Raw genomic sequence first — 25,987 nt, 5'->3', positions numbered from 1 at the left:
ATGCATCTTGAAAAAGGCAAACACAAAGAGCTATAAGACTAGACTGGCAAAAACACTCAGAAACAGGAAAAAACGAAAATTTGGGTTATCTTCTTAGAATTACGAAAATGTTCAAAATGTGCGTGCATTGCAGATGTTTATTATAACATAATGACTTTTATTCGGAAGAGGAACGAAAGCAAGCTAATAAAGGAGAGAAACAAAACAAAATAATGATGAAAAGTCCCGGCTTTATAGCGATGTGCTCTGGAGTAAATACATTCTTAATAAATTTGCCAAATGCTGTTGGTTATTTTTATGAAACCAGAAAGTGTTTGTCACATTTTCCTAACTTCACGAAAGGTTAAATAGTGCAGACTACAAATCCCAAAGCAGTTAATCACGGGGAAGGTTCCACAATGGGCAGGAACAAATGTCTGCTCTAATGCTCTGTGAATGTCACTTTCAGAAAATAACTGAAAATGATCTAATCAGAAGCATCTTGTTGCCATCTTTTCTGCACTCAGTGCCACTATCAAAATAATGGCAAATGTAATGACCTAGAAATTGAGGCTGGCAAAATGCTACCTAGACCCCAACACGTCATAAGCCACAAAAATCTCACAGTTATTGTCCATGAATCACGAAATGTCGTAAGTTACAGGATCTTGCACATGTTTTCCTCTCAGAAAGCTCTAGAAATTGTGCCACCTTTAGAGCTGAGACAGGGACTCATTCTCTTCACTGCCCAGGCTGCATTGCACTCAGCACACAAGTAGAACTTTGGGAAATATCCTGTAGCCAAAATAGATTGTTCAGAAAAGCACATACACTCATCAGATTCCTGAGCCAAAGATTGTCCATATGTGGGTGCGATGCTGGTATCAAATCTGCTCTGTGAAACTCAAGATGAAAATGAAACACTGAGCAGGAAAAGGAACCGAGGATTCCCAAGGGAAAGGCCATCCTGTGACCTTCCCTCTGCCAGTGACTTCCTTGATGATACTTCTTCACTGAGAACTGAGCTCTTTTCAAAACCCACCATGGGGAAAAAGAGATTTAAGATGTTAATCATGCCTACAGAGAAGACACTGGACGCAACACTCAGAAGTATTCCAAGAGCAGTGTGCATGTATTTACAAAGATAGGACCAATAAAGGGCCTACTCCTATCCTGGAGAAAATCAAATTGCATATTTCACTAGGTTTCATCCCAATTAGAAGTTTGGTTTGGCTATATTCACCCAGGAAATATGAGAAACTTTTTTACGTACTTTCTCTAGCATCCCAGATCAGAACTGCATCCCTGAGTCATTTAGTGATGCTTTGATTCTAGTTTCTCCAAACTGGTCCAGTTGAACAAAAGCTTAAAATGCACCCTCTGCACAAACTATATAGTGTAAACGACAAACTTCAACATATACATCCCAAATCCAAGTCACACAAAGGGCTACCTTTTCTCTTCTAAGCACCTGAGGCCTCCAAATGTACAGGACAAGATCATAGCTATAACTGATCAGCAAACCTGGAGCAGGTAGATTGGATGCCCTGAGGTACAATCAGAACACAGTACAAGGCTTGTGTTGGAGAGCAGCCGAAGAAAAGATGTGGTGGCTGTTAGTGTGAGGCAGAATGGTCTTTTCAGGGAGCACAGGAGGTCGCCTTGAGTCATAGGACAGAGGTGACTGTCTATCTTTCCATGGACAAGACAGAAGCCTATAAAGGAGAACCAATCTGAGAGATAGATACATAAGGGGGAGTGGGGAATGCATCTTCTGTCTCCAGGGCTCAAGGCTTGCACTGGAGGTGTCCTCCTGGGCCCAACTCACTGAAGTACAATGGAAAGGAAATGATTAAGAAAAGCTCCAGGCTAGAGTAGCCCTAAAGTCACTCCGTACAGTTTCTGCTTCTGTAATCACACAAAAGCCCCAGGAATAAACCCGAGATACCGATGATGGAAGATATCTTGTCCTAGGCTGCTAGCAACTGTCAGGGTGGTATCAATCAAAAGCCTATGCTCCAGATCTGTTACCTGACCACTCCGTTCTTCATTTTTCCCAACTGTAAAATCAGGTCTCTTAACTGCTTTGAACAGGGGTGTGGGACAGACATTCAGAAAGACAGTCATGTGGCACTAAAGGACAGCAAACACTCTAAGGGTGAATCTTCAGACATTCCATTGTGCTGTCAGCCTCAAAGAATGTTCTCCCAATCCTGGGTAGTAGACGTCAGTCAGCAGACATGGATGTAAACTCTCAATATAATCAAGAGATATTGTAAATACAACGAGCACGAGGCATTGCCAGGGTATATGCTCTTATAGTAATGCATTTTTGTAAGTAGAAGGAAACCTACAGAGCAAGAAAGAAAAGCACATGTAGTGTAGTTAAGCATTTGTGCAGCTTTGATACATTGATTGATACATTGATAAAACTGACGACAGTGGCTTGTTATCACCAAGACAGTCACACAGTGCTATGTTGGGATGCAATTGTTAAGGTGGGCAGGACGTCACCAACCTTTGGGATTTTTTTCATGGCAATTTTGTATGCCCACCATTATGGGATCTATGGTGGATGAAACATGACGATATGGTTCCTGACTGCATGAGCTCGGTCCTCATTTTATGTTACTTAAACACTAATATCCTGGAATAAGCACCTCACAACCCTATGCTTATTCTATATTTCAAGTGTTCACACAATTTATAGAAGTGGGAAATTGGCTGGGAGAGGCACTATGTCCTTTAGGAATACGAAGAAAATATGCTGATCTACTCGAAACTGCTGAATGGGCAAGTAGCAATACCGTCTGCATAATCCATTCCAGCTTCGTGAAAGAAATAAAGCTAGTTCCTAATTGGTGAACATTAAAGTTGCTTCTCAGCGGAGGAGTTCAAAACAGACTGAAGAGCAGTGGGCTCTCAGAAGGCAATTGCCTGGGTGACAGAGAGCACCAAGTCTTATTAAGGGAAACTTTTTCATAGGTGCATTCATCCAGACAGAAGAGGCCAGCTTATAGCCACTGCCAAGAATCTACCTCTTCAATCAAAAACTAACAAGAAAGAACTGACAGAGAAGAGCCCTGTTAAAGCTAGAGCCAACAATTAGTATTGGATGCCAAGAGCTGTTTGTGTGCACTTGGTGGGTCCCCTGTAGGGCAGTCAGTTAGCTTGTGTTTATTAAGGTGGGAGGTGGGTCAAGGGTCCTGGGTCTAGACAATGAATGGGAGAGCTTCTCTATTCTAGTTTTGAAGTTACGGAGCAGAAAATAAAAAAACAAAGACTACAGCATTACAAAAACAACACAGAGAATGAATTGTCATGGACCAGTGAGAGCAGTGGCTTTCAGCTTTGTTTATCCTGAATCCTAAAATGTTCGAACTTCAGCTCCAGCTCCTTCTACCCTAATCCTTTTGTTGAATTAGAATCTAGCAAGCACTTCACATACTACAAAGAGGTGTCCAAAGGTTAAAATGTGCTTTAAGCATCTTCCATTCTGATGCACTTCTGTTAGGAATATCCTCTGAGCTGTCTGTCAGGGCTATGAGCTCTGATCTGACCACAGCTTGCAACAAGAGAAGGAGCAAGTTCTCCCCTGCCCACTGTTTCCTCTGCTCTCCAGCACTCTGAGAGCACGTAGGGAAGCCTCCGCATTCCTATGGTTCTCACTGTTCCTTCGTTATCCTGAAGCTATTCAGACAGGCACTCGTTGCAAGAATACTTCTGCATGCTCTCAAGAGAGACATCTTCTCCAATAACCTACAGGTTCCACAAACACTCTCTGTCCAGTTTTACAGTTTCTGTTTCTGACCTGGAAACATACAGACATTTATAGGAAAAAGGGAAAGGCTTCGAGATACAAAGTAAAAGAGGATATTATTTTTTTACTTAGCTCCTTACACAGGATTTCCTCACCAGCACATTTTAAAATATACAATCAGCTCAAGTTCTAACATTGGAAAATGACTTTGCTTGGAACCTGTGTGGTGCTATGACTTCTTATCCTGAGTGAGACAGCAGTCTTGGAGCCATAGCTGATGGACCAGCATCCCGCCATGGATCCTTTTCCTCTGGAAGACCCCAACATTGCTTACCTCTGGAATGTACTGTTTTGGAATCCCACGGAGTCTGCAGTAGTATTGAAGATGTTCCCAGCCAGTCAGGAGCTCATCTAGGGCATCATGCTGTGGGCAGTAGCCAATGAGGATGCCCACTTTGCCAGCAGAGGCCAGATCCACCATATCTCTGCACACACAAGTAGAACAGGCCGACAAAAGGTTTCATGAATGCATACCAACCCACTCCTTAATTCCGGCTCTTCAATTGCTCTATTCCTACAGCTAATTAATTTTGCACAAATACTTACACCTAATGACAAGTGAAGGGTACCAAAAAAATGCCACAACAAAATACATACCTTGGCACATGAACCATTAACCTAAAGGTAACTAGAAAGCAGAAACCGTGCTCCCTGATAAAGAGTTTTTAAAGATCTGTCGCCACCCCCTCCCCTACATACACATACACCTTCGTAAAGAACATGCCAACTTGAGAAGATACCTTTGCACTTGCTACTTACAGGGACTGCTCTGATCACTTAGAAACACATGGAGAGGAGAGTAATTTGCCAGATACTTTCTCTCCTTCCTAGAACTCAACTCTCACCAAAAGCCTGAAACCCCTTTCCTTTTGATAAAACCTATGTATAACACTCTTTTTTCTAACCCACCAATTGATCATCCCTCTCTCTTGCCCTTTCTTCCTTCTTTTCTCCATATCTGTCTCTCTCTATTTCACTATATATATACATATATATTTATATATAATTATATATAATACATCATTTTCTTTGTAAAACTCCTGTTTCTATATATGCAATCGAATATGCCTGAGTTTAATTTCCAGGCTCTACCAGAGAACCTAAGGTGGCAGAGTGCAAAACTGTTTCTTTCCTGTCCCAGTAGAAAACCATGAGCCCAACACACTCATGTGCATGTGCGTGTGTGTGTACATGCACACATGAACATGCATGCATGTGTGCATATATGTGTGTATGTGTTTCATATTTAGTACAGTTTTGCCTAATAAATGGCTATCATAGAAATCTTCTCACCAAGAAACTGTTGTAAATAATGGATTAATCCTTAAATTTTCAGTTGAAGATTTTACACACAACTATACACAAACTTTCATTGAGTGTGTGAAAAGTAGAACACAAGAGTTAACTGGCCCAATTTCAAAGGCCAACACGTGTTTCTATACCTTTTTTCCCTCCTTCTCACGGAGTCCTTATTGGGAGCAGCTGGCACCAACGTGATAAACTTGCTATCACAGGTGTAACAACTTAGTCCGAACTCATGATAGGTTTGTACTTCATGCTGTAGTTTTATGTCATCATGGAGCAAATCAAGTGTCCACCATTTATAGGACCATGAAAACTAATTTCACCCACTTAATGTCTAAGGAGCCCCTTCTAGTCTCCCTACCAAACCTCAGGGGTACTGGTGTCCCTGTGCTCTGTGACTTTTCCTATATCAGAGTGTCACAGAGTTGAAGGGGCACATGGAGAGTGTCCTGGCTTCTTTCACCTAACAGTGTGCACTTAAGTTTACTTGTGTTCTCCTAGATGTATGTGAAGGCCCCCAAATTTATACATTGAAAGTTCACCTTCCAGGTAATGGTATTAAGAGGTGGCACCTTTATAAGGAGACTTAGGTCATGAATGCACAGATACCAAAAAAATGAGTTAGTGATTGTACTGTTTAATAAGAAGAATTGATTTGACTATATTAAGAATAATTAAGAAAGAGGTCATGAATTTGAAAAAGAATTAAAAAAAAAGGTACGTAGGAGGGTTAGAGTCAAAAATGCTATAATTATATTCTAGTCTCAAAATGGCAAAAAAGATAAAAATAGTAAACGAGAGAGAGAGAGAGAGAGAGAGAGAGAGAGAGAGAGAGAGAGAGAGAATATGTTACTATGAGTGTGTCTGTGAGACTATTTCCAGAAAAGTCTGGCTCAAGAAGGCATACTTGAAGCAGCAGGGTACCCTCCCACCTTCTTGAAGGTCAGACAGAATAAAAGGGCAGAAGGAGGCAAATTCGTCTTCCCTTCCTCCTCTCCATCCCTGCCTCTCCCATCTCTCTCCTCCCCTCCCTCGTTTCTTCCCTCTCCCTATCTCCTTGTCTCTTTTTCTCCCCTCCATCCTCTCTTTCCCAGAGCTGGTATACTCCTTTCCTTCTACTCTGGGCATGAGAGCCCTGTGTGAACACGCTTGGCTTTAGGCTACAGAATTAGAAGCAGCTGCTCACTGCATCCTCGGGGAGAACTACAACACCCGTTTCCTTGGCTCTGGGTTTGAGGTCTAGTACTGAACCATGCTACTGGCATTCCTGATCGCCACTTCATAAATGGTTTGTGTAGAATTTCTCAGGCTCCACCGTCATGGGAACAAACTCCCCCAATAGACTACATCTCCTCTCTCTTCCTTCCCCTCTTCCTTCCTTCCCCTTTCTTCCTCTTCCCTCCCCACCATATGTTCTCGCTGGAGAATTGTTACTGATTCATTATCCTTGTAAAGGATGACAGGGGAAACTACAGTCCAGGTTTCTCTTCTACCACAACAGACAGAGCAATGAAGCCTCATCCCTGTAGCAGTCTTCACCTGACCTACATATGATAGGGCCTTCCTCTTCCTGTAGTGTGTAATAATAATTTGTTACACAGTCATTTTATGACATGTGTGCTTATCCTTTACTCATTCTTGCACAGAAAATGAGACTGTCAAGGAAGATGCCCTCTTTGATTTATAATCTGATAAACAATGAACACATTTTACACCATGCCTCAACATGGGGTATTTGTTTTTCTCATGCAAAAATGCAAAGGTTGAATTAAAATTCAAGTTTCAGGTATCCCTGCATATTAAACTCCTAGCTTTGAAAAACTTAATAGAAATAATATATGTGTATAAATACATATAGTCATAATAATGTTTTATGTATGTTATCTGTAGTTGCAAGCATGTTACTTTGAATTCATTATCAGAGTTGAGACCAATCTGGGTTTTGTTTTTTGTTTGTTTGTTTGTTTGTTTGTTTTCTTTTTTGAAAGTCTAGAAAGTTTCATAACAAAAAAACAAATTAAATCCTTAATAAAAAATACTTAGAAAAGCCCTGGCCCATGAAACATTGGACAACTGGATCAAATGCAGGACACATCCAGGTAAAGTTTATCAGTGACAGGCATGCATCCAAAGAGAAGGAAATTCACTGTGGTAAGCAAGAATTGCTCTCATATTGATGAAGCTTGGGTCTTTGTAACAGATGAAGATGAGGGGTAGAAAGTGGTTCCCAAGAGGCTGAGGAGCTAAGCGGAGCTGGTATTATTCTTTGAGAAAATTTAAAAAGTAGGGCTACAGAGTCAAACAAGGCCCAAGGAGCCCATACACCAGGGAAAGAGAGAGAGGGGGGGGAGGGAAGGAGGGAGGGAGGGAGAGAGAGAGAGAGAGAGAGAGAGAGAGAGAGAGAGAGAGAGAGAGAGAGAGAGAGAGAGAGAACATATAACTCCAGCCTTTAGTTCCACTAGCTAAAAAATTCACAATTAAAATAACAACATACATATCTATTAATACATAGAACCAGAGAGAGTTATGACGTGATAGAACAAGTATCCTCGTGGGGACACATCCTCATGAGATGAGCAGGTACCTAAGAACAAACCACTGAACATGTCCAACTGAGGAAAACCAAACGTCAACGGATGCACAAGAAAGTAGGCTGAACAAGTACTTTTAAAATTGCGCACAATGCAACCCAGCACCAGATAATTTCAGTAGTGAGTTCTAATAAATGTTTGAAGAGTAACATCAGTGTTTCACAGTCTGTTTCAGACAAAGAAAAGACAAGCACAAGTCGGAATTAATTTCAGAAGAATCATAACAGCCTGGTAACGAAACCAAAGACATAAGAAGGAAAGAAAACTTTGCAATTTATTAGAACTACAGACATGCAAACTCTTACAAAGTACACATTCTTACCAACTAACGATGTGATCATCTCCAAGTAAGCTCAACGTGAACTGAAAATACTATAAATATAAATGTTTTTACTGCCAGCTGTGTTTACACATTTCTGTAATTCTAACACTTCAAAGGTAAAGGCAAGACAGTCATGAGTTCAAAGCTAGCCTGAGCTATTTATCAAGTTCCAGCCTATTGTAAAGAGACCCTGTTGCAGAAGAAAAAAGGGGTCGGGGAACATTACTATTTTTCAATTGCTGACTGAATGAACGAAAGAATGAACGAATGAACATTATAGTTCCAACTTGGTCTACCTTAAACATTCCTAGGACTCAAATCATCTTACAGTTGAGCAAAGCAGAAATATTATTACTGCATTTTACTAGCACTGGAAGTGATGAAAATTCAAATTATGGTTTAGAATTAATGCATATTTCTTTCCTACCATTGTAGAGCTAAAAAAACTATAATTAGCATCTTATAAGTCAGGAACCATGTGTATAAAGAAATCAAATACTGTAATAAATGAGGATATAGTAGATATAATATCTACTAAGTATATAATAATAAAATAAGATAAGCTCAAGGAAGGCTAATATTAATCCTTATGTACTGAACTAATAGAGAGCATATATCATACACCATCCAAATAGAGAAAAGACAGAATTTGGTGGAATCCAAACCAGAAATGGAAAAGGTTTATGATATAACACTCTTTATAGAACTTCCCTATTTATATGGTCCTATGTATGTTGATATACAGATCAACAGAGAGAGAATTAGATCCATGGCTTTTGATGACTAGGGAAGGGAGTGGGAAAAAAGGGATGAATGGGTACAGAGTTTTGGTGTGTGTGTGTGTGTGTGTGTGTGAGTGTGTGAGTGTGTGTGTGTGAGTGTGTGTGTGAGTGAATGTGTGTGAGTGTGTGTGTGTGAGTGTGTGTGAGTGTGTGTGTGTGAGTATGTGTGTGAGTGTGTGAGTGTGTGTGTGTGAGTGTGTGTGAGTGTGTGTGTGAGTGTGTGTGTGTGAGTGTGTGTGTGTGAGTGTGTGTGTGTGTGTGTTTTGTTTTATCGAGATATGTCTCTCTGTCTTATCTTGGATGTGCTGAACTCGCTTTGTAGACCAGGCTGGCCTCAAACTCACAGTGATCTGCCTGCCTCTGCCTCCCAAGTGCTGAGATTTTTGAAGGCAATCAAGGTGCTCTGGGATTCAATATTGAAAACCATCATGTGACTTGATGACTATGACCACTGAAATGAAACACTTAAGGCTATACATTCTGAAGTTGGTGAATTCTATCTAAATTAATCAAAATAGCGTCAGAAAAAGATCAATGTGCAAATGTTCTAGGGGAGCATTTGTATTCTTTATACCTGTATTGCACAGATGGCTCCTCATGCTCATGCTGTGATAGTCATCCCAGTAACTGGCAATATCAATGCAGGTCAAAAGAGTCATCGCAACATGCAGCAATATGGGTATTAGTCATCTCCCCAATGTGTCGCTGTGCAAAAGAAGCGACTCATAAAGGATTTATATGTGCTATATAATTTCATTTTAATAAAACGTACAAACAAAAACAATCTATGGTAACTATTCAAGAGAACATTTGGTTTGAAGGAGAAAATGACTGAGCTACCAAAGATGCTTCAGTGACATATTTCCTAGTGATGGTGATAAAACACGTAAGATTATAGAGTCACTCACATATGTAATTATTATGTGAAGGAATTATCTGGCTTAATTTTAAAGTTAATATCTTAAGGGATATTACTAATCTCCGTGTGTTGATTTGTAAAACATGTGCCTCAATCTTTGAAGTTAAAAATTACTGAGGTTCTTCTATAATATTCTCCTGCTGGTTGGCTCTTCTCAACTGCAAGGCACTCTTAGACAATGGCAGGTAAGAGGTTCCACACTTAAATTCTCCGGCCAGTTGGGTGATATGGAACATATATGTTCAACACTCCCATAGTTCCTGATTGTAGACAGTTTCTGCCTCTGCCCTGCACATGACCAGTACATATGGTCTGTATTCAGTATTTTTGAGCTCTAGAACCTGGAAATAGATTAGAACAGGTGACCCATGGTATGCCAGGGGCCCAGCTGTCTGCTATCTTCCTATCTTCACAGTTACCATCACCCAGTGCAGTGTCGGATGTCTTACTTCTAAACAGATACTTTAAAACTATGATTATCATTTCATATGAGATAAAAATAAGAGAGCTTTTTCTCTATTCCCAGAGAAGGGAATGTTCTTTCTTTGTGTAGTAAATATCAGTGCATTTCCTTTATAGTATATTTTTCTTGGTTTTTTTTTTGGTTTTTTTTTTTTTTTTTTTTAGTCTTCAAATAAAACCCAGGGCCTCCAAAATGCTATGCAAGTTTTTTCTTTGTTTGTTTGTCTGTTTGTTTTGACCACTGATCTATACCCCAAGCCCCAAGATGTGTAGCTATTACTCTAAAATGATACCTACACTTGCAAATACTTTGGTAGAGTGCATATAGAAAAGATGCAGTGTATTATACTACAGTAGGGCCAGCCCTCAAGTCAAACTAATGATATGTCAAGTCAAGCATATTGCATTTTCCTAGCTGTATTTTCACTACTTTAATTTTTAGTATCTTATTTATCTTTATTTTACATGTATAAACATTTTGCCTTAATGTATGTCTGTGTACTACGTGCATGCAGTGTCCACTGATGCTATAAAAGGGGCATTGGATCTTCTGGAATTGGAGTTATAAATGTTTGTAAGCTGTCATGTGGGCACTAGGAAGCAAATCTCCCTGAAAGAGCAGCCATTGGTCCTAACTGCTGAACAATCTCCCTAGGCACTCATTAGTTTAAATACCTGATGCTCGGTAAAAAATTTCCTTATCTGAATTCTGGGTGAAGTATGGATTTAGGAAGGGCAACAGCTGTGGTTAAAGTCTTGGTGATCAGAACTGCTTTTTCAGCAGTGTAGTACTCTGGCCCATGTGGAGGCACTATAGGTATAGCCTCTCGTGCACATCTGCATACAAAAGGATGTGGTGGGATTAAAGCAGCCTGAGCAAAGCAGGAGTTAATGGCCCTTCCAGAGATCATCTTAACTGACCGAGAAGATGAGCTTATTTATTTTGGACCATTCATCTAACTCCAAAGGATGCTAACCACACACTTCCTAAATCAGAATCACCATCAGTCATAAGAAAATGCCCCCATCCATTTCATAGTTTCCACACGTTTGCACTTGGTTATCTCAGCCTAATAGAGAAGGTCATAACATTCTGTATGCTTTATGCTTCAGCACCACTTGGAAAGACAAGACATTTTTCAGTGTTGGATCTGACATAAAAATGAACTTCAAGTGGCTTTTATCATGATGCGTTCCAACTGGCTTTTTTTTTCTCTTTAATTAATGGCACAACAGTTCAAAAAACCCTAGAAATTAAATACAAAGCTTAGAAGAACATTCTGAGAGGTCTTTGCCAAGAACCTTCTCACTCCAGGCATTTAATTTTCTTTACATTATCAGCAGTCTGTAAACTGTCAGATAGTTAATAAGAGCAAAAGGCTGTGCAGTGGACCTGGCATGATTTGCTTTCCAGCTCTTCAGTGTTTGTACTTTGCTTTTCAAACACTGGCTTCACCTCTACTGCCTACATTTACCTGCAGGATTAACCCCAAATTCTCCACACACTTTATGATCAGGTGATCAGTTCTGGCTTCATGGAGGGTTTATGTGTTTCTTTGTGGATGTCATAAAGTAGCTGGGGCTTTGTAACCAGGCATCAGAGAGCTGTGCCCTCCATTATAGTTGGATTTTGTTTCTAAGAGAATATGGTACATCCATGATGTGTTGCTTATTAAATATAACTGAGGGTTAGAATGCATTCATATCCTAGGCTTAAACTAACACTCATATACACACTACCTGTGTTCTCACCTAAGAAAAGTGGGATTTTCTCAAGCCTTCTAGGTAAGTAATTAAGTATGGCTATCCATGCAGCAGGAGAGTGCAGTCATTCTTTCAGGGGGTATTTAAGCTTTATCTCTTTCTTCATTTAACTCCTGTGTACATGAATAAAAGAAATTTCACTAAACTAATAAATATCACTCTCAAGTAGTAAAGTCATAAACAATAACATTTTAATACTGCTGGTGTTTTCCATTCTAACCCATCAAGAGAATAGTATAAATCTGGGGCAACAAAACATCTCATTAAATTATGCATAAGCTTTTTAAATATCAGTTGCGAATTTTCCCATGTCGATTAACTACTGTTCTATTGCTGTAACAAAATATCATGACCAAAACCAAATTGTGTAAGGAAAATTTTATTTTAGCTAACGGTTTCGGATATATAGTCTAAGATAGCAGAGAATGCATGGTAGCAAGTGAGATCAGGAAGCTGAAATATCATATTTTTAACCATAAAGAGAGATGAGGCTATAAACCCCCAAAGCCCTCCACTAGTGGCATTCTTCTTTCAACAAGACTATGCCTATTAAGGGTCTACAACCTCCCAAACAATAACACGATCTGGAAACAAAGCATTTGAAAACACAAGATAGGGGGGATATTTTTCATTCCAACCAAAATACTATATAATACCTTATTCAAAGAAAAGACTAGGTTAAAATCTTGTAGACTTATCTTCAAAGAAATTCTTATCACCTACTATACTCTTACGAGAATTGCACGGTATATTTCTGTGAGTGAAGATGTTGTAACTAGTGACATATGTAGGCTGACTTTTAGAGATTATTCAAAAAACAATAACTAAAATTATTCCCACTAAAGTCAATGTTAGCGGTTATACAAAGTTATCATTACATCGAACAACCATCTGGATAATAACCATGAATGTCACTATTGATGTGATAGTTTCCCGAAATATATAAAACCAACTTTTTAAAAAATTTATTAAATTTAGCTGTTTGGGGACTTACACATTTATTATGACATGTGTGTGGAGATCCACACCACCACGTTGTAGGAAGTGGTTTTTTTCTTTGTGGGTTCCAGGGACTGCAATCAAGTCATCAGTCTCAGCAAAAAGCACTTTCATCTACTGGTCCATCTCACCAGTACCAAGAACATATTCTCACCCCATACACCATTACATACATATGCCTACACATATGTATCTTAAACAACCAAAATACCCAGTTTTGCAACACTGAGTTATAACTAATATTAATGACAAGTGCTTGGTGCATTGAAAGGGTCACAGGAATTTGGCTAGAGATGTCTTCTTACTCCATTGATTTTACCTGATTAGCTTCAGCCATTCAGGAGCTAGGTAAGCTTCATAAGTAAGTATTGATTAGCCTATTATGCAACAAGTACCATATATGTTCAAGGAGTGAATTATAAATCACTTTCTATATGTTCTGTTGCTCTATTGTTTTTATAGTGTTATTATTTGAGACTAGAAGCTTTTCCAAAGACTTGTGTATTTGAATACTTAGTCCCCAGATGGTATCTTGGAATAGTGTAGAACTTCTGGAACTGTGGTCTACCTAGGAGAAGAAGCTAGGGTGAGGCAGGCCACACATATCATATCTGCTTTTTCTGCATCCACAGCTATCTGTCTCCTGATCCACCAAGAAATGAACTAGCCACTAGCCACACAGTAAGCTTCTGTAGCCATGAAACCAGTAGCTCCAACAGCCTCAGCCATCATCCATACCTTCTCTGCAGTGATGGCTGTCTTAATTATCATGCTAGTGCTGGGAAGAAACACCATGACCAAGCAACTTCTAGGGAAAAAAACATTTAATTGGGGCTCGCTTACAGTCTCAGAGTGTTAGTCTACCAACCGCATGGCAGGGAGCATGGCAACGGGCGGGCAGGCACAGTGCTGGAGAAGCAGCTGAGAGCTATATCCTGCTCCACAGGCAGACAGAGAGACAGAGACAGAGAGACACACAGACAGAGAGCTAGAGACACAGCAAGACAGAGACACAGACAGAAAGAGACAAAGAGAGACAGAGAGACACAGACAGAGAGAGACAGAGACAAATAGGGAGAGATGGAGACACTAGGTCAAGCATGCTTTTCAAACCTCAAGGCCCACTTGCAGGGACACACTTCCTCCAACAAGGCCACACTTTCCAATCTTTTCCAAGTAGTTCATCAACTAGGGGTCAAGCATCGAAATATATAAGCAAATAAGGAGCCATTTTCATTCAAACCACTACATTCCTCTCCCTGGTCCCCATAAACTTGTAGCCATACCATAGTGTAAAATGCATTTAGTCCAACTTCAAAAATCCCCATAGTCTTCCACAGTCTCAAAAATGTTTAGAAGTCCAGAGTCTCTTCTGAGACTCAAGGCAATCTCTTAAATCTTAACTCCCTATAAAATCAAAGTAAAAAAGCAGATCACACACTTCCAGCATCATGTAGCACAGAATATACATTGACATCCCACAAGGGAGGAAAGGGAGCATGGTGAGGAAATGCTGGACCAAAGAAGACCAAAACCCAACAGAGCACATTACTACAATAGTCCTTCCTGACAAAGTTTATTTATTCATTTCGTTTTTATTTATGGATTGTGTGTGTGCGCACACATGTGCATGAGTACTCACACACTCGCATACATGATTGCAGTGGCTGTGGGTCAGAAGGGGCCATGAGATTCCCTCTAGCTAGAGTTTCAGGTGATATGATGTATTTGACAGGGGTGCTAAGAACTAAAGCTGGTTCCTCTACAAAAACCGTATATGCTCTCAACCACAGAGCCTCTCTCCAGCTCCAAGAACCTTAAATGCCTGGTGGGGTGTAGCATCATCAGATCTAAAAATTATAGAAGTAGATTTTACATACAGAAATGTTTAAAATTATCATTTATAAGAAACAGGGATGTTGAAAAGGCCAGTATAACTCCTCTGTACCTGCTTAGCACTTCAATATTGGAATGGAGCCAGGGAAGTCAAAATTCTTGTTTTTATTAAAGTGGGATGTCAAAAGCCTACAGGAGGGATTAGAGATACGGATTAAAGCAAGACCAAAACCCAATAGAGCACATTACTACAATAGTTATTCCCAAGAAATTTTAGTGGCCAACAGTGTATATTGTCCTTACAGAGGGTTCCGTTCCCAGTACCCACATTGGACAGTTTGCTACATGTTTCAACTCCAGCTCCAGGGGAATCCAAGGCCTCTGGCCTCTCTGGGCACAGGCACACATGTGCATATACCACATATGGATGCAAACAGAAAACCTCCTACTTTGCCCATATTTCTTCCGTAGTCCACCGTGTCCCAGTAGCACCAACCTAGAAACCAAACTTTCCCAGCCCCTTAGGAGGATGCTGAAGATCAAAGCACCACCGTGCCGACCATTCCGTGTCAAACCTCAGAAAGGCTATTTGGAAGGCAAGCTGGAAATAAAGCTGTAGCGCAACGACTTCCTCTTTTGTTTATAGACTAGAGGTGGAGATAAGACAGAACATGAACATGTCTCAGTGTCAGAGCATTCTTCATGGTTCCCAAATGTTGGCAAATATCCCAATCCATTTTTATTCGGAAAAAAAAAAATCTAAGAAAACTTAAATTCAAGTTCATTTGTTCTATAAGTTTAAAGTGTATAGACACCAAACTAATATTATCAGGATGCTGCAAGATGATCTAACTTACAGCACCAGCATGGTAAATACATTCTGTAATTTAGTGACATGTCACAGGAAGTACGGCTCTCTATATAAAATAATTTCAAGCTATGAAACTGTTATTTTATCACCTTTGAAAAAACTACAATATTTTCATGTCATTATTAATGATAATACTATATATGTTCTTTACACGCCGAATAAGTTTGCCAACTACCTCCTATACTTTTGGATAACAAGTCTTATATAAAAGTCAAAACCTTTTGTCAGTGAGTCTCAGGATGTAGACACATATTTTACATTTCTGAAGAAGAAGAAGAAGAAGAAGAAGAAGAAGAAGAAGAAGAAGAAGAAGAAGAAGAAGAAGAAGAAGAAGAAGAAGAAGAAGAAGAAGAAGAAAAGCACAAATGAAGATGTGCTTTTTCTTTTAAAATAAAAGTACTACAGGGAAACCAAGACTGAATATAAAATGAAGTTTAAAAGTAAAGATTATCTCCTGTGGTCCCCATTTCCCACTCTTGGTCACCAGTTAAGAGTGAGGGCTTTACAAACCCTGCCCCTAGCTTCTCATCTCTGTCCACACCTCATCTTGCTATCTCAGCCCCTCCCTATGACGCTCCATGGCCCAGGTGAGACAGTGTGCTCACTTCTACTGCTCTGTCTCCTCCATTTGTCTCTTGTGCTTCGTAGCTCTACTCCCCTTTGCCTATGTATCTAGGAAGAAAAACTGGGTCTCTGGACATGGGTTGCCACAGTTGACATAGTCAGATTTTACCCCAAGCTAGATCTATGCTTAGAATGGCATCTCTAATGCTTCCCTAAACTACCCACAAAGTAAAACAAAAACTAACCAAAAAAAAAAAAAAAAAAAAAAAAAAAAGGAAAGTGGTGTGATAGCCTAAGTAGGTGGAATAATGTAATAACAAATATGGCTAAATCCAAGGGCATATTATTAGGACAGAAAGGGCAAGGGCAGAGGTACCGAACTTCAGGCTCAGGTTTGGGAGACTAAAAAAGGTTTTGTTGCTGTATCTTTTTTAAAAATTAATTTATTCAGATTACAACTAAATTGTTTATCCCATCACATGTATCCTCCCGTTACTCCCTCCCTCCCGCTTTCACCCTACTCCTCTCCCCTATGACTGTGACTGAGGGGGACCTCCTCCCCCACTGTATGGTCATAGGCTATCAAGTCTGCTGTAACTTGAGGGTCAAACTTTTAGGAACTTCAAAGGAATGCCACATGATCATCTTGGACCACTACGGCAATGCAAAGATTTTTTTTTTTAATTCATAACACTAGATATCTAATTAAAGAACATTACACATACGTTTTATTTTTGTCACCCACTCAAGTTATATCAAAATGAAGGTTCACCATCCAGAGAAGCAAGTTCATAAGCCCTGGCCCTATGACTAGAATTCGCTTTAAGTTCTCAATGACCAAGTATTAAGTAGAAATAGATAATCACGGAATATTAGTCATTTGAAGGAAATAAAATGAATGATTTTTTTTAACTGAAAATTATCAAGTTCAGTATTAATTTTCAAATTAATTCTTAAAAATATAACCAGGACTCACAAGGAGACTTTGCTGCTTAAGGAAAGTAGGGGCTACCTCTGACATGGACTCTGGTGCCCACTCATTGATCACTCTCTACCCCCTACCCCCCACCCCGGTGGGGTGGTCTTGCCAGGCCACTGCAGAAGAGGATGCAAGCAGTCCAGATGAGACTTGATAGACTGAGGTCAGATGATAGGAGAGAGTGGCTCCCCCTTTCTGTGGACTAGGAGAGTGAGGGGAATGAGGAAGGGAGGGCAGGGCTAAGAGGATATGAGGGAGGGGCTGAAATTAGCATGTAAAGTAAACAAATTAAAAAGAAAAAAAAATTGAAAGAAAGAAAAATAAAGCTGGAGATGTAGTTTAATAGTAATGTGCTTGCCTTGCAGGCATAAGACCCTGGGTTCAATACCAGGGCTGTCATTTTTTTTTTTTTTTTTTTTATGAAAAAGATAAAACATGGTAAAAAAAAATTTATTCCAATTATAGTTTTTAAGCAAAATCCTGGAAATTCTAGTAAAAGTATTCAATAAAATAATTTATGTATATGTAAATATTAGAAAGTAGTAGTAGTAGTGTAACTCTCATCTCAAAAGGTGCTAAGCTAATAAAAGACAAGGTAAAATAAACATTTTATAAAGTAGTGGTTCAAATTTAAAAATAAATATTAGTTTTCCTATATAGCCAATTTAAAATGTAATGGGAAAATGCAGTCATGTAAACAAGATCAGGTGGCCAGAGGAAGCAATGAGTAGGACGTATCAACTGAATTAGGTCTGTAGAATGCACCTGTGGTAAGTAGAAGGTCAAGCTATGCTCCTGAGTGATTGAACTCAGCTTTATACACTGCCTGATATTTGTAGCATTGTTCGTATATTTCCCAACAGGAAAAATGAAGGTTACCTAATGGCAAAGACCTCTGTTTTGATGTTAAAACTCATTATAAAATGCATCCTTTAAGAAAAGGACAGACATACAGCCAGAGAAATTCAAATAACTTTGAAACTAAAACCACATAAACATCTAAGAGGGTATATAAACACAACAGCGTGTTCTGTAGTAAATAAGTCATTTCAGCAAAGACTAACCATCCCATCAACGTTATTGGGCTTCATGAATTACTTTCTTGGAAGATTAAATTTAAGTATTCTTTTGCTCTTTGTATAATACAGATTTAATAAGAATTTAGTCAAACAAAAGGCAATTGAGTATCTGAACTATTACCTTGGGTAAATTCCATTGTTGAGGTAAGAAAGGCTTTGCTAAGCATTAGCCTACAGTTATAAATAAAACACACAAGCTAAAGATTAAAGACATTTGGATGACTGGACATGAAAACCTCACTGATGTCATCATACGTCCATTATGAAGGGCGAGCCTCTGGATTAGCTCTCCCATAGCATACTTGTTCTTGGTGTTAAATAGCAAACACGTACAGTTTGCTAGCATCAGTGGGTCTTTGAAGGGATTAATGTGATTTTTTTCCCTCTTTTTTCAGAATGCAGTGTTTCTGAAAGCAGCCTAGAGACAGACATGACCACACGAATTTTTCACATTCCTAATAGATACAGATGCCTACATGATGCAAGCTTAAACATCTTACTGTTTTAATAAAACGAGACTGAAAGAGAAAAGTATGGTATCAGAAATGCAGAAGGCTAGGAGATGATACAAGAGAAGACCCAGAAGATTTATTAGTCTTCCCTATGGTGACTGTAAGTGGCTTCCCAAAATGCCAGTTCATAAACACTGAGATTATAGAGGGACATACAATACAGATGACTTCTACATTGTCACATAGTTGATGGGCAGTGTTGCATGACTGTTCCTGCTTGAACACAAATATTGCTGATCATGCAAGGCAAGGGGACCAAAGAAAGCATTCCATCCAATTCCAGCTTGATGAACCAATAAATGTGTTATCTGACAGGAGCCAGATGGGAAGTTACTGATAGGAGCATGGGTGACTCAAAGGCAGCTGCAGCACTGAAAAGTCACATGCCAGCACTAATGGTGACTCATGAAGTTCCTTACCAGAACAGTCCCCAAGCCCAGTAAGTTTTCCATTTCTTATACACTCTAGCATGCCCCACATCACATGCAGCTAAGCGGTTCAAAGAAACAACAGCTCTAATCTCAGGTGAGGGGTTAACAACTCCTCCACTCTTGCACAAGGGAGTGTTAAGTATTTTAATACCATAGACCACCATAGTAATGTTCCTCTGTGATGATGATGGTCATGTCACTCGTGAGGAAAACAGCCCTACAACAACATAGATAGATAGTAAACAGATATGGTGAATGAGCAAGTGGCTTCATGTAATGTAAAAATAAAAAAGGATATGCACACACATAGCATACACACATACGTGCATGCACGCACACACGTGCACATACACGCAAATGTACACTTTCAATAGATCTGTTGTTTGAAGGTGAAAAGGAAACCAGAGGTGCTACAAAGAGTCTGAAGGAGAGAAAACTACACGACAAGCTGAATGAAAACCTTCCGACGATTTTTGGCAGCCATGCTACAAAGAGGATGTTGTCATACATCTACCTGAGAGCTTGAGAGGTGGACAGAGAACGATTTCCAGTGGAGCAGGATCTCATGGGATCTACCAGGTGCTAACCACACACTTCCCGTATTTCAAGAGCAAAGCATCAGTGAAGGCAATGGTGAAAGTCTGGACGTAGATTATCTACTATATCCCTAATGTTTTGGTCGCGAGCCTCACCTTATGGCTGAGCTGTCTTTCCAGGCATCAGGTATACCATTACATGAACCTTTGAGGAAAGTACTCTTATCTCATTATTAACACCCAAGTCAAAACACCAATGCATATGAACATTACAAGTGAGGAGTCAAAACTCACTAGAATCAACATATAAAACAATGTCTCTTATGGTTGTTTAGTCATAGGTGCTCAGGAAAACAGCCATGTTGTTAACATCATCATTAAGTAGACTTGTCATCTCAAACACACGGAACTGTGGCACCTTAGTATTACCATTACCAGAAATGTTAAGAAGGAGTAGGAAGAAAGACAACTGGCAATGAGAACATTTAGTTGCCACCAATTTCAAACTATGTGATCATGTCAGGGCCTGATGCCTCTCTGGGCCACAAATTCTTCCCTTGTGAAATGAAATAGACAAGTCACTTGCTGATAAAATAATATAGTAAGCTCTCCCACATACATGTACATGGAGTCAATCAGTTGGGGACCACTGACCTAGCATGTGTCTTTCTTGGGTATGGAGGACTGGCAGGAAACAACCTGAGTGCCTGCAGGTGTTGGTACCCTACAGCATCATGGAAACTACCTTCTGGATATAAAAAGAATCGTAAAGCCCCCAATACACACACACACACATGCGCGCACTCACACACACACACACACACACACACACACACACACACACACACACACACACACACACACCTGGGAATGTCACAGTATAACAAACTCAATTAAAATCAAAACACAGCATACTATTTTGCCAGAGATATGGTCAATGTTCAGTCCTACGACAAATCTGAGAATAAAGCTTCTGCATCTTAGTAGAATCAACTGCGCTATGCAGCAATGAACCAGGAGAGCCCTTCAATAGAAAGGAGCATGTGGGCAACACTGAAGGAATTCAGAAATGCCATGCTTTCTTGGAGATGCCCTAACTTCTAAGGGCAGGAGCATCTGAAGGTACGTTCCCACTAAGAGTGCGTTGCATGAACATTCCAGCATATATAATGTACTATCTCAAGTGGGCAGATGAGACGTCTACGCTTGAACTCTGCAAGATATATAAACCTTCAGACGGCTGTGCATTGGAAAGTGCAAAGACAGAAACCAAGGTGCCTTATGCTTGTGTTTTAATCACCTCCCATCCTCAGAGGCTCATTCTGCTCATTAAAGGAGATGTAGTTCCATGTTGGAAGATGCTTAGATAACAGCAGAATGCGCATCTACAATAAAGCAGGACTGCAGCGTGGCTCTTGTATTTATAGTCTGGGAAAGGACATGATTTCTTCCAATGTCCTTTTTACTGAGCATTATCTCTTAATTAAGAGAATGTTTAGGGACAGTTTTCTGCCATGGGACTTTCAGAATTCTCCTCATACTACTTTGCAATAAAGAAGATTGCCCAGGATGATTTAATTATGCTGACACACCCTTGTAGGAATATAGGAAGATATTCGTTGGTGTAAAACAACTTTCTAGTAAAAAGTAACAAATTAGGTGGCATATCCCTATGATATGCCACTAGAATGTTATATACAAAAACATTTTGCATTACATTTAAATTGTCCCACACAATATTTTTTTACTAAAAATCACGTGTACAATACCATTAAAATCACACACACACACACACACACACACACACACACACACACACACACACACACACACACCCCTATTGGTCCTGAAAAGACACAGTGTGTCTCAGATGACAAAAACCAAACCACAGTATAAATTATAGTGGTAAGTTGTCATGTTCTGTCTGCACTTGCTGAGAGCAGACACTGAGAATGAGGCCCCACCACCTGTTTTGAGACTCAAGCATATTATCCTCAGTGTCCACATATAGTCAAACCCCTAGAGCAAGTTGCTCCCCTGACACTGTGACACAGCCTAAGGGTATTAAAAGCATTGCTCCCTGGAGAACAGCAGAGGGTAAGTCATTTCCAACAGAGACTCCTATGCCTGCAGTGGGAACAAGAGGCCCGAATTCATCTGTGAAGGGATAGAGAAGGCGCTCTCCCCAGATCTCTCTCAGTTAGGAACTTCTTCTGCATGACCACTGAAGGAAGAAGCAAGGCCACTTTTCTGCAGGATTTTGTAAACACCCACATTGGTGTGTTTGTTTTCTCTCTCTCTCTCTCTCTCTCTCTCTCTCTCTCTCTCTCTCTCTCTCTCTCTCTGTCTCTCTCTGTCTGTCTCTCTGTCTGTCTCTCTCTCTGTTTCTCTTTGTTCCTTGTTGTTTACTTGGAAGTCTCACTGAAGAGGAAACACTTTGGAACTCACAGTTAGGAGTCCTTGCCATCTGCTGCCTCTGGGCTTTCCCGGTCATTTTTTGGAGGGTGCTGGAAGTACTCTGTTTAGTAATACTATTACCTACCTGCTATTTGTTCTCTTAGTGTTGTTTGCTACATATTTAAGAAGTTTTCTCATTCAAAATTGAAAATAGAAATATCAAGACTCTCAAAGATGGTTCTCTGGACAGAAAACACACCTAAAGCAATGTACTATAGACACACACACAAAAAAATATGGACAAGTGATATGTATACAGAGCTCAGCATTTCAGTCAAAAACTGAGGACAACTCTGTATGCTTGTTCTGAATGGCCCCAACGAAAACCTGGACAGCTGTCCCATGGGGAGCAGTTCGCGCTCATTCATGATCTTCCTTGTGCCCGCTAAAGTCAGTGCTGACGGCTAAACACAGGAGCTGGTTTATGTTCTTGATCAAATCTTCATTGTAACAGAAAAAGTACCATCTCTTTTTCTTTTCAAAGAAAAGACTAGGATAATGTGGCAGACACATGACTGAGGGCAGGCTGGTCTAGAAACCTAGTAGAATATAGACAGGCAGTCACACGAAGATGGCTCAGAAGTGCAGAAAGCCGGACAGTGTCAGCCGAGAAGCTGGGTAAAATGAGTGTGATGACCGTCCCTGGCAATGTGCAAGAGTTCATCTATAGATATATGTACCAACACGTGTGTGTACAGAGCTTACAGACACACCCACCCTCACATGCACACATAGATATGTAGAATTTTGTCCTCAAAACTGGGGACTACAAGATAGTCCCTTAAAATTATGTAGGATTTCCCTTCATTCTTTTCCTAACTCTGTATCAGCATTGTTACACTTTCATCTACTTAAAAGTGTGTGGGGGGGGGGGGGAACCAACTAGCAAGCTGCTCCTACTCTGCAAACTCATAGGACAGATACTTTGATCTCATCTGCAAGTCAAAAGGACGCTTAGACCTTTGCAAGCAATCTGTGAGCTCTGTGTGTATTTTTATTTTGCTGCTATACATGTTTATAGGAAGAAGAGCCAATTGTATATAAATTCTAAAGTGCTGTGCCCACAGCACAGAGCATTTTGATGACGCTATAGTAGTTAATAGTTATTGCGCACATGAATTCTGTAATGGTGGTCATTTACAAAAGGAAGAAACCACATCCTAAACCAGATAGCTGTCCTAGTGGCATGTGCTAAAAGGTAGCAAGCTCCAGAAATGCTGATCTAAAGCGCCAAGCAGAAGTCTTGTGTTCCAGAAGAATTTCTGTGTTGTTCATTATTTAACTGCCTCATAATCTAGTACATGAGAGTGGTACAAACATAACATATAGTCCTCCACCTTGCTATCATGGTTGCTCGCACACCAGTGCACACTCACCCATGGCATTCCTATGCTGCACTCTGATGATGCTCGGTCAGGCAGGTCCGCTGTCTTGTGCTCAGAAGTGGACTCTGTGGCACAGATCCCTACCTGGGCAATAATGGAAGCCTTCTGTGTGCATGTGTGCTGGCCTAAACAGACAAGCTCTAGAGTTATACCTGATGTTGCTAAGAAAATAATTTTCTTTCTTTAGTTGATTTAAATTGTATTTTCAATGCTAGAAGCCTCTAGTGGCTACTATTTTGAAGACCTGATCTAGTTTTCCCTTCTTTGCTACAATCTGTCTTTTCTTTTACATTTTTTAAAGTTTACCTTCATTCTGGGGGGATTTTGCTCTCACCACATAATGTCATGAAAAGTGCCTTATTTTTATGCAAGATAAATATGCTTTCCTGGTCTAAAGAGTCATCTGTTTTATTAATACTGGCAATTGTACAGCTGTGATTTCATTTAATGCTGTGTCTCTCTCACTGTCTCTTCCATTCTGAGTCTAAAAACTAATTACATTCATGTTGGACCTTCCCTTTCTTCTTCACTTATTCATTTGTTTATTTTTGAGATTGGCCCAGGCTGGCTTTGACCTCAAGATGATGGGTCCTCTTGGCATAGCCTCAGGAAGGCTGGGATTGCAGGTGTGAACCATCACACCCAGCTGGGACCTTCTCTTTCCATCCTTTCCAAATAGCCACATTTTCACGTTTTTCCATAAGTAACATATAATTTTAACCCACTCATGATTTTTCTTTTAAATTCAATAAGCATCATTTTCAGTCTTAGAAATTATGCCATTTTCAAATAAGTTGTTTGTCCTATTGCTATAGTTTCCATATATTCTCTGTGGTTGATTTTCAGGGACATTATGTTCTCTGTGTGACAATTCTCTTTTTTGTTGATTCCATTAATTTATATTCATGGAAGACAGGTATCATGTGCAGACTATAGTGTCTGATTTCGTGTTCTCCTTTAATGTTATTTGTTTACATTAGCTGAAAAATCTTGACTTGGGGATGTGTTTCAAAGAAGCCTATCATTTTCTTCTTGAATATTCCCATGAGTTCATCAATCTGAAGCCAACTCATTTTTAACTTACAAATAGAAGTGATATGTCTCTGTCATGGACAGCATCACTGAAGTGTGTATGCATAAGGGAATGAGCTGGTACCTGTCTCTGTGTGATATGCTTCCCTAGGGGATGGCACAGCTGCTGGAGTCCAGACCAGGGAGGGTGTAAACCCAGTTCCAATGTGCAAAAGATTTTTTTTTTTCATTTCTAACTCTGAACCCGGAGAAAAACTGTCAAGATTTCTCACCATCTTCGTATGCCACTGTGTGAATCTTCAGTACCTACACATTCAGGAAGGATGTGGCCCTTCCAAGACCCCGCTCAGCAATGCCCCTGATCAGAGCAGCAATGCAGCTCCTTCACCCCTGAGGCTACGAGAGCCAGTTCATTGGCACAGTCTCACGTCTGTTCCACCCTTGTTTCAGACAGCCATGACATCAACCCTGGCAGGTCCCCCGATCCATACACGCCTTTCTTCCTGCTTATGGCCTCAGGGAGCAGCTGTGAAATAGGGGGAGTACTTTTTAATCTTCTAATAGGTACATGTTCTTGTTATTTGAGTCTTCTATATTAACTTATTAAATATCATTCACATAGCTAAAACAGTAGTTATACTTTGACTGACTCCAAACATCAAATATATAACAAGAGCACAGTATCTTTCCATTTTCTATAATACAGACAAGACAAAACTTTGTTTTTATTCAGTCTTTTATTTAAATTTTCATTCTTTTTTCAGGGCAAAAATTCTTATAGGAGGAAGCATTATTTCAAACATTTTTATGTGTCATCGTGTATTTATTTTACACATCATCGTGCCTATTTACTGTGTTTTACTGTCTTCAAGAAATCCCAGGCCACTTTTTAAATATTATGATGATAGATAAAAATACAAAGCCCTGCCTCCATTCACTTGAATATTAATGGTAGAAAAGACCTTTAAATATTATTCATTTTTTATATTGTGCTTACTTTTTCAATTTAAGTGTGTGTGTGTATGTGTGTGTGTGTTTGTGTGTGTGTGTGTGTGTGTGTGTGTGTGCGCGCGCACGCACATGTGAATGCAAATGTTTAGGGAGTCCAGGACAGGACATGGCATGGCCTGGGGTTGGAGCTACAATCAGTTGTAAGCTGTCTGACATGGTACTGGGAACCGAACTTGGGCCCTCTACAGCGCAGTGCAGGCCTTCCTCTCTACCTCTTCAGCCCTTGTGCTGATTTCTCTTGTTTATTATCTATTATATGTGATCATTGTCTTTTCTCTTTAAATGTTATATATCACCATAACATTTTACACATGTCTGTCAACTCTGTCTTAGTCAGTGTTTGTGATCTTG

General features: G+C 39.9%; 1 protein-coding gene across 1 annotated transcript in view; it reads right to left on the bottom strand.

Moving 5' to 3' along the window:
- Positions 1-25,987, bottom strand: part of Abca13 (ATP binding cassette subfamily A member 13) — a 403,635-nt gene that overhangs the window by 55,899 nt on the left and 321,749 nt on the right. Inside the window, exon 55 of the mRNA XM_051164717.1 lies at positions 4,074-4,224. Within this exon, the coding sequence (XP_051020674.1) occupies positions 4,074-4,224 (151 nt within the window). The remainder of the gene's footprint in view (positions 1-4,073; positions 4,225-25,987) is intronic.

This window comes from Acomys russatus, chromosome 22 (genome assembly GCF_903995435.1).
Source record: "Acomys russatus chromosome 22, mAcoRus1.1, whole genome shotgun sequence".
Classification (NCBI taxonomy): Eukaryota; Metazoa; Chordata; class Mammalia; order Rodentia; family Muridae; genus Acomys; species Acomys russatus.
This window is presented reverse-complemented; position numbering and strand designations above follow the sequence as displayed.